At 43.8% G+C, this 9470-nt stretch overlaps 1 protein-coding gene across 1 annotated transcript in view; it reads right to left on the bottom strand.

Annotated features, from left to right (window-relative positions):
- eif2ak4 (eukaryotic translation initiation factor 2 alpha kinase 4) overlaps nucleotides 1–9470 on the bottom strand; it is a 21983-nt gene that overhangs the window by 6335 nt on the left and 6178 nt on the right. The window contains exons 11-31 of the mRNA XM_035674531.1: nucleotides 8867–9021; nucleotides 8332–8768; nucleotides 8176–8248; nucleotides 8002–8091; nucleotides 7797–7919; nucleotides 7489–7593; nucleotides 7294–7357; nucleotides 7120–7199; nucleotides 6917–7018; nucleotides 6764–6814; nucleotides 6424–6660; nucleotides 5884–5959; nucleotides 5437–5558; nucleotides 5130–5179; nucleotides 4679–4847; nucleotides 3963–4079; nucleotides 3766–3831; nucleotides 3488–3658; nucleotides 3258–3392; nucleotides 2925–3032; nucleotides 2404–2532 (exon numbers count right to left, since the gene is read on the bottom strand). Coding sequence (XP_035530424.1) covers nucleotides 2404–2532; nucleotides 2925–3032; nucleotides 3258–3392; nucleotides 3488–3658; nucleotides 3766–3831; nucleotides 3963–4079; nucleotides 4679–4847; nucleotides 5130–5179; nucleotides 5437–5558; nucleotides 5884–5959; nucleotides 6424–6660; nucleotides 6764–6814; nucleotides 6917–7018; nucleotides 7120–7199; nucleotides 7294–7357; nucleotides 7489–7593; nucleotides 7797–7919; nucleotides 8002–8091; nucleotides 8176–8248; nucleotides 8332–8768; nucleotides 8867–9021 — 2660 coding nt within the window. The remainder of the gene's footprint in view (nucleotides 1–2403; nucleotides 2533–2924; nucleotides 3033–3257; nucleotides 3393–3487; nucleotides 3659–3765; nucleotides 3832–3962; nucleotides 4080–4678; nucleotides 4848–5129; nucleotides 5180–5436; nucleotides 5559–5883; nucleotides 5960–6423; nucleotides 6661–6763; nucleotides 6815–6916; nucleotides 7019–7119; nucleotides 7200–7293; nucleotides 7358–7488; nucleotides 7594–7796; nucleotides 7920–8001; nucleotides 8092–8175; nucleotides 8249–8331; nucleotides 8769–8866; nucleotides 9022–9470) is intronic.

Genomic DNA, 9470 nt, shown 5'->3' with positions numbered 1-9470 from the left:
CACACACACACACACAATGACAAAAGGCTGAATTACTCTCCCGCTCTCTCACACGCACACACACAGGGCAACTCAGCCCAACTAGGTATGCATTAAAACATAATTAAGTGTATCTAATAATATTAATTCACTGCTAGATATTTTGTTATACTAGCTTGATGATGACTTTTCCCTATGTTTCTCTGTTGAGGAGGATGACAGCCAGAGGGCCTGTATGGGTTGAGTTTAAGGGGTGGGAGGGATGGACTCATGGGCTCAAACATTCTTGTATAGCAGCAGTGAGTTTAAGTAGAGTTTTGCTTGGAACAAGAAGGGTGTACACTGAGCTGGGACTCATGACCAAAACCAATGTGTATTCAGGTAATGCATTCAACCTTGACGGTGTGTATGTATATATAAGTTTATGTCAGCCCAATTTATTCTCACCAACTTTAGCCAGAGATTTTCATCCGGCTGCTCCGGTAGACGAGCTAACAGTGGTGCGGAACAAACCCTTCAGTGTGTGTGTGTATGACTGCGCCTCATCATCATAGAAGCACTAAAACTTCCTCTTTTCTCATTGACAGAACAAATTAAGTCAAAGGTAAGCCATCGCCTGAAGGACGGTGGGCAGCTCTGGGCCATAGGCCTAAGCTGACCGCATGTGGAAGGAGTTTGCCAAATTTGGCTAATAAAAGCTAAAAGAGTGCAACTGTCTCCTGAGGATGAATTAAAGCTTCGGCACGTTAAGAGGCCAGCATGTGAAAGGTGTTAACAAAAGTCTAGCAAGGGGGGAGTTATGGGTGAGTAGGTCCGAACAAGGTGTTCTCACCATCTCGCCACTGGTCAAGGCACCGCCTGCATACATAATCAACAAATACACACAGAAATACACACACAAACACTGTTGACAATTTGGACATAGTACCGCTTGTTTCCAGCCAGACCCAACCTTTCCTAATTGCTTCTAAGAACTCCGGGGAAATGAAGGTGCCAGTACAAAAGACAATGAAGACCATAAAAGCAAACACTTATCCAGTGCAGAAGTGGAAAGTTAAAACAATAGCTTATAAAGAGTAAAGGAGGAAAAAACAGGAGGAGTATTTAAATGCGGGTACAGCAAGATGCCAGGGAGGGCGTTAACATAAACACACAAACACAAGGCTAAGATCAGTTTGTCACATAAACATGAAGAATGTGACAGAGGCATGGCATCAGGAGTTTTGGACCAGAAGATAAATAACTTTGCTTTGAAGGAACTGATCTCAGCTTGGCTGTTGTCCAATCACACTATGAGTTTCCCTAACAAGAGCTTATCAAAAAACTTTGGTGGTAGCTTGTCTATCAGATGACTGAGTCAGTTATTGCACAAAAGGCTCCATGTCGTATTGTCCCAATATTGCCAGTAAGCCTCTTTCGAACGCAACCACAAAGTGCAGCTCATTCTGTGGGATGTTTACAATTTTTGATGCCGTCACGATAAGTCTGCTGCTCACAGATGAGTGGCATTTTCCACAAGAACGGAAGTCAGGTGTTGCCCTCTGTAGGAGGGATGAAGATACTACAGGACATGAAGGATGGGGGCGCTAAGAAAATCAACCATTTTACACAATAGCTAATTCCCCATTGTCTATTCAGGGATCTACAAAGTCAGGAATGTGGTTGAGTTTAGACATACAACAAACATGAGGGCTCAGTTATGTCATTATAAGTGTAAGAACACAAACTCAAAGAAACCCTTCTGCTTGAGTTACTAAATGTACAGTGCTGCTATATGTTAGTCCTCTCTGCAGATTTCTTGCTTTCACAGGAAGCAACAACAAGGGAGTGACTTACTGAGAAGTGGGCTTTGCTTCCTTTAGCTGAGATATATTTAGGCTGAGGCCTTAATGGCCATGGCTAGACTATATTTTAAGTAGTCTTCAATAATCTGCACTTTTTGATATTAACACTATCTTTTGGCTGATCAGAAGAAAAATATAAATATTTCCTTAAAATACACTTAAAACATGCAAAAAAGTTTACAAGCCTTTATAGTGTATCTGGTTCTCATGACATTAAGAAATGTCATGACGCTTATTTATAAATGCTTTCACATTGCAGAGGAATTTCAACACTTCACATATTTTTCCAACTTCCAGATCACAACTCAAGACTTTTTTAAGGGACTTTGGAAGGAACTTTAAAGGACCATGTGAAATGTTCGACACCTAGAAACACTCTCAAAATGTAAAAAAAAAAATATGTCTGTGTAAATGCTATCAAGTAGTATCAAGAAAGGAACACTTTTGTTTGACCTCAAGGACACACACAATGCATTATGGTCAATAACACATTAAGTAAATATATATTTGTTTATTTACAAGAAAACTCCACAGAGCACCTTTAAATAAAAACTGGCTTGATATCAGGGAGACCGCTAACCTGTGAGACATCGTAGGCGATGTCTGCAGAAACGCCAGCGCTCCACAGCTTTTGGACAACATTGATGGCTTTGGACATAGAAGAATGCCCAACTGGGACCACCAGTGCATCGCAGGAGCTCACTGAGGGCTGATACAGAGAAAAATACAGAGAGAAGTAAAAAAAACTGTCAGATACTAAAAGATGCAGTGAGGTGTAGAAAAATTGTTTCTAACAATTGAGTCTTTTCAATGTTATTCTCTGTCTTCAGACCTACAGTACATGCAGTCTTCCGGGCACATCATTTCACATTCTGAATCTGAAATAAAGAAAATGATGCACCTCCAAAAATAACTCCACGGCATCAGGAGTCACACTGATCATAGTTATTAACATGTTTCTAAAAGTGGCTGTGTGGCGGCCGCCTGCTGTAATAAGGCATCATTAAATATGTAGCTCTGTCTGCTGCTTCATTACAATAATTAGGAATGTCAGCTCAGCGTGTGTGTGTGTGTGTGTGTGTGTTCGTCTGTGTCTCTCACTGGCTCCTCCATGTTGGCCATAGCAGCACAAACTTTGTCCAGAGCCACACTGGCCCCCACTGCAGAGGGCACCGGCACTGTGGTAGCTGGCCCTCGAAACTCCAGGATCTAGCAGCACAGAGAGGAAACCACATGAAGGTACCACGTAGACTGCATCATATGGAAATAATGAAATACAGGCAGAGCAGCTATATTTTAGATGGAAAAAATATGGTTGACATGCATGCATATGTGGAATGAAAACCTTTGGCCACATTTTTTAAAATAATACCTGCAGATATTTATCATGACTTGACAAAAGTCACATGTGGAATGTGGATTAATGAAACCTACCAAGTGGTCGTAGCGTCCTCCAGCGGCCACGATATCCGGTACAGTTCGCTTGCGTTTCCTGATGAAAGCCACAAACTGGAAGATGATCCCAGAGTGATGCTGCACCTTGTAAACTAAGCCTAAGTTAACCACCACCTGTAGAGAGGATCCATCTGCGTTAAAAGTGGAGAAAACATTCCCAGTGGCTCTTCTTTTACTGTAACATTCATTTACCCAGAATCCCAAGTCACCTGAAGTTTAACTCCCAGTCTACGCAGCAACGTTGTGAGCTCCTCCAGGTCCTTGAGGCCCTGCTTGGCCAGCTGGGTGACGGCTGTCTTCTGTTTGGTGAGTGATGTCAGCAGTGGCGCCAGGTCCTCTAGATCCCCCTTCTGTTCTATGTACTTGTACAGCATCTGTAACTGGACGCAACAGAGGAGAGATCTCAGTGTTCACGAGGGACAACCAGTTAGCTCCTGCAGGACTGATTATTTTTACAGAAGGTTTGCACACCCGGTGGGACACTTACACTGTTGGTTGACAGAGAAAAGTTGCAGAACTTTGCCTCCACCTCACGTTTGGTCAGCTTTTCGCTCTGGAGCAAACACAGACATGTTAACACTGCTATATTTGGAAAGAACACGACTATATATGTTCTTTCCAGCCCATTAATAACAGGCACGCGATGTGGATAACATCTGTGATACATGTGTGACCTGCACTGACCATGGCATCACACAGTATGTTTGAGGCCTGGCTCAGTTTGTCCTCAGGAACTCCACTGTGGAGCAGGATGGCCTTCAACAAGCTGGTGTGGTTCAGGTAGATGTTATAGTTCCTTTCCTGTGGCCACAAAACACACGCAAACACACCTTTAACCCTCTCAGTTGCAATTACAGTCAAAAGCAAGAGCAGTACTGTACAATGAGCACCTCAGTGAATAATGACTGTTGTGTCCGGCTGCTCTCTCATTCCGTCTGACTCACATATTCTTAAAAGCTTTTACACAAAGAGGTGGGTGGTGGAGAGGATCAGAAACAGGATCTATTAGGGATGAACCAAAGGCCAGACCCTGGGTTGACTGGGTTCATGAAACATGCAAGGAGGCCTGCGACTGGAGACTGACGCAGCACTGGGATGCGTGGACAGGAAATGGACTGTACTGGAAGGCAGGGAAGGAAGTGCTGCACATAACAGATTTACTATGTAAATAACAATTCCAGTGTAAATCTGTCAGGCTTACACATACTTTGGTATGCTAGGAATGCGAGTGGGAAGTAAAAAGGGAAAAAACAATAACAGGGCAGGTTGCAATGATGGCATCCGTAGGAAAATAAAGAACAATTATGCATCAACAAATTGTCTGACTCAAGACAAGGCAGCGCAGCACAAACTGTCAGCTCACTGGATCATTTAAAGTACAGGCAGTTCATGTGCGTAACCTGAAGTGCGGGGAATTCCTGGACTATTTCAGAGATGGTGTAAATGGTCTCGGCATCAGGGAGCAGGCTGTTAGTGACGGGTGTGATGATGTCAAAGGCACACTCCAAAAGCTCCCTCGGGTGTGCACGATCCAGCTTCCTGGGGCGGAATACGCGTTCGATGCTATACCTTGGGAAAGATCAAGAGAAACACAATCAACCTTTGAGAATACAAATCGGTGAGCCTACTGGTGATAAAGCAAAATAACATAACTTGGTGGTGATTTGACTTAATATTATCACACACAAAAAATTAAAGGATCATTTATCAGTGTGTTTTATAAGTTAACAATAAGTAATTTGCTTTTAGCTTGGTTGCAGAGAACTTTGTAAGACCATTTTGAAAGAAGCTAACAAACCATTATTCTTATTATAACAAAGCCTGAAAATGTTTTAAATCCTTTAACTTTACCTTTTCAGATGTGTTACATTATTGCGAGCGACGAATCTTGCAAACGCCATCTAAAGTAAACAGAGAGTTGAGACTTTGGGTGCACTTGTATAATGACAGTGAAGGCTGTAATCAATCACAGTGTGGAAACAACCATTTAGTCCTCAGGCTTTCCTGAGGTAGCAGAATCTTAAGTCTGCTGATTGCAGCTTCACACTATGTGTGTGTTTGCATGCGCTGATGCAAATAGTTGTATAATTAGTGTTGGTGTAAAAGCACGGACATGCGCGTGTGTTTATGTGTGTGTGTGCGCGTGTGATGGGCTCACGCGAAGGTCATAGGGCAGTGTAACCAGCATTCCGCTGTGGTCCATGAAGGAGGCCAGCTCGCTGCCATCATACAACTTCCTGTTTTTTGGGAGGAGGAGCGGCGTCTGGAGACGCACCGCACCTGAAGACAAACATCGATGTATTACTGCAACATTTGCATAAGATAATATAACACTCACTCTAAATGACTTGCATGTGAGCAGATACAAACCGAGGATAAACAAATAACTGCAGCTGGACATCATCAGCAGTGTGCACAAAAATAACACTAGCACCTGCACAGGATCTGTGCTTCCCAACAGTGCGCTTATTGTTTAGCTGCCACTCACTGCAGCAGATGTTGGGGTCTCTAAAACAGGCTTACAGCAGGTCAGGAGTCCAAGTGATTTGCAGTGGAGAGTCAACAAAGACTCATGTTCACACGCAAACAGGCATAGTGTACTCACCATGCTTCTTGAAGATCCTGGTGATTGTTTCATGCACATACTGCTGCAATTTAGCACTGTTGAAGCTGAAGCTGCCCTGGAGGGAGACCAAACAAACAGGCTCTGTTAGGGATCAGGAGACATCGATTAAGCACTAACAGGCCTTCTGCTGGTCGGTTATACAGACCAGATGAGTGAAGCAGCATAGAGGGGTTGGTGCAGCCATTCATGTGTCTGCAGTGACATCTTCAGGTAGAGAGGGGAACAACTTGCAATACATGAGGTGACTATGTCTTTACCTCTATGTCCCCAGCAAGGACAACTGCACAGTAAATAAAATTCCCCAAATTTTTTAAATGTCACACACATGACCACCCCTCTGGTCTCGTGTAAAGCCCTATTCTTCCTAAAAAGAAAATATGCTGTTTGGCTTAGTTTTGCAACAATCAACAAGACAAAAAGTTTTTGTACCTCATATACAACATGCATTATTTAAATGTAAACACAGAAGTGTACAATATAGCTACATGTAAGAAAAATAAGCCAGAACTGTAGCCAAACCTTGTATAGGTCTATGTCGTAGGTGTAATCCATGACCGGAGAGATGTTCTGGGCAAACAGCTGGCCCACCATGGTGCGGTAGGCCTTGCCGTTGATATTGGCCATGGTGTGCTGCAGCACCTCGTGCAGCTCTGACTCCTCCATCTGCGGTGGAGGCAGCAGTTCGCTCTTCAGCAGCTCCTGGGTGGTGGGCCGCAGGGCCGGGTCATGCTTCAACAGCCACTCTATCACTTTCCTCTGACAGATGCAAAGAAGAGACACAGAGAGCCGATCTGTTGTTAGACTTGGACACAGAAGAAAAAAAGATTCCATATCAAATGCTGTGCTACAGCGCCCTCACCTGCGTTCCTTGCTCATAGGCGGTAAAGTCCTCAGGGAAGATGATGGGCTCCTGCAGCATGAAAAGAGATGAGTTAAATAACAAGCCAGTTTCAAAGCCTTACACACTCTAATAATCTACATGGATTGGTCCCATTCCTGAACGTGGACATACCACACGTAGCTGGCTCAGCACAGAGATGCGCTCGGACCCGGTCGTCATGGGCCGGTAGGACATCTCAAACAGGATAATGCCCAGGCTAAACAGGTCAACTTTCTGAGAACAGATTGGATAAATACAAGGACCAACAAGTTACATGAAGGCAACTGCACAAGCTTAAATTCTATTTATATTTTAATTAAAATCTGAAATCTTACTTGGTTGTAGGTGGCTTTGGTGTTTCCTTGAACTTCCGGACTGACGTAGAGGGCAGTGCCAACCATGCCTGTCATGTTACCTATAGAATATTGATGCAGAAGCAACACAAAATGTCAGGGAAGAACGTGAATATCAGACAAAACACAGTATGAGTGTTTTCATACTCTCTGCACCTGTTGGGTCTGGTTTGGGCATCACTGCTGAGCCGCTCTCCTCCACCTCAAATATACCTGCAGCCTGAGAGAGAACAGTATCTCCATAAGTTTATAAAATCTTTATCACTGGAGTTATACATTTTATAAAGATAAAAAAAAGCTACAAGCTCCACAGTGCAGCCTGTCAGCAGGGTGAAACTGTTCACTACAAACCGCATTAGCGGGATGGTCTGTAGCCAGGCCAAAGTCTCCAATCTTCACATGGTCCTGAGAGTCAAGGAAGATGTTGACAGGCTTCAGGTCCCTGTGAATCATGCCCTAAAAGTGAGGGGAATGGAAGAAGAGATCTTCTCGGTCATGGGTAAATGCAAACACGGCTTCCTTCTTGTTAACATTTCTGTAATTGCTATTAAAGTATGAAACAAACACGGCTAACATCAGATCCTAGCTGGGACACTGCTGTGGCTTTTCAGCTTTAAAGGAGAGTGGAAACTCAAACACATAAACACACAGATAAACACCTGCTGGTGGATGTAAGCAAGGCCATCCAGTATTTCCCTGAAGAGTCTCCATAACCGATTCTGGTCCTCATGCAAGCCATGATCTATCGTGTCCCTTAAAGTGCTCTTTTCACAGTATTCCATCTGTCAGGAACAGAAAATATGCATTAGATGTAAGGCAGAGAAAGCTCTGGTGGTAAGAATGGAGCATGGCGGTGAAGCTTACTTGTATGTACAGGTGATGTGCTACGACTAAAGGTCGATCTGAGTCCGTGCTCTCCGTCGTGTCGATCACTGGTCTTTTGCTTGACTCAACCTGTGAGAAGAAACACCATTTGTTTGTCGCACTGGGCCTGACACACAAACAAGTGAATAAATAATGAGGTGTAAATATTCTAACCAGTGACATCTCGTCTGTGCTTTCATCCCCATTGTCAAAGATGATGTCACTCCCTGAGTCACTATCTGACGGCCTAAAAGCAAAGAAAATCAAAATAAAATGTCTGTGGAGGAGAAAGCGTTGCTGGACTTGACTGCCACAAAAAAGAGAACTTACAAAAAAGAGGCACCAAACACATCTTCTTCATCATCATCGTCGTCCTCTTCATCACTTGACTGGTGCCTGCTACACTTGGCGCTGGAGGATCTCTCGATGGATGTGGACCACTCCACCGAGCTCGACAGGGTTGGGGGCGGGGCAACGTCCTCCACGTTATCAGGGAGGCCCAGCTCGTTGAGACGCTGCGGAGCCGCTTTGCGCTGAGGAGGCTTGTCGGCGCTGCTACACGGCTCAGAGCTGTCTGTGTTGCCCAGCAAACCTGTGGAGGGCGTCTCGTGCCGCTCGATCCAAGCATTGTAGTAGCGGACGATGTTCTCATGGTTAAGGCGCGAGAGCAGGGTCACCTCGCCTTTTATTCGTCTGAACTGTTTACTGGCTGGGTTGATCTGGATGCGCTTCACAGCATAGTAGCAGCCATCTAGTTTATTCTGAACCTGGAGGTTCAAGAGAGGGAAAGGGGACACTAAGAGATCGCAGACAGCTTTCTTGCCAGTGTAGGGTCATCTCTCTTAAAAAAAAAAAAAAAACCTACCTTAATTACGGCACCAAAGGCTCCCTTTCCAAGAAGCTGGAGTTCCTCAAACTCGTTGAAGTAGCGAGAAAACGTCCTCTGCACCCTGGAGAAGAATGGAGCATTGAGGATGTGGCTCTGTGGGATGACTGATGATGCAAAGTCCACGGCGAGATCTGAGATGATAGAAAAGTGTGAGGACCTATTAGACATGGTTTCTCATTTATCCTTTTCTTAGTGATTTTTTAATTATCACAGCCATATGGTATTACACATTTGAGGGCAAGCTCCTTGTCCTTTATTTATACTACAGTAGATGTACTTATTAACCAGAAAAATGAAACCAACTGTGTAATACCATACAATATCGCAAGGCATATGCAATAAATATTAGTACTGACAATAATTTGTCAATTTTTGGATTAGTTGATAAACTGACAATTTGCCTGCAGCAACACTAGCAAAAATGCCAAACTTAACTCTGCTTTCCCCTTCTCCAATGTCACCGAATAAGTAATTTAAAGAGGTCAGCTTACTTATTGTGGTGCATTTTTTATTATTTTATAGACTAAATGATGACACCCTGGGGGTCATAATGTTACGCAGCCCCATACCAACAAACTGT

The sequence above is a fragment of the Morone saxatilis genome, unplaced genomic scaffold (genome assembly GCF_004916995.1).
Source record: "Morone saxatilis isolate NCDOM2014 unplaced genomic scaffold, NCSU_SB_2.0 Contig3, whole genome shotgun sequence".
NCBI classification, from domain to species: domain Eukaryota; kingdom Metazoa; phylum Chordata; class Actinopteri; family Moronidae; genus Morone; species Morone saxatilis.
The sequence above is the reverse complement of the archived record's forward strand: the minus strand, read 5'-3'. Positions and strand labels throughout refer to the sequence as shown.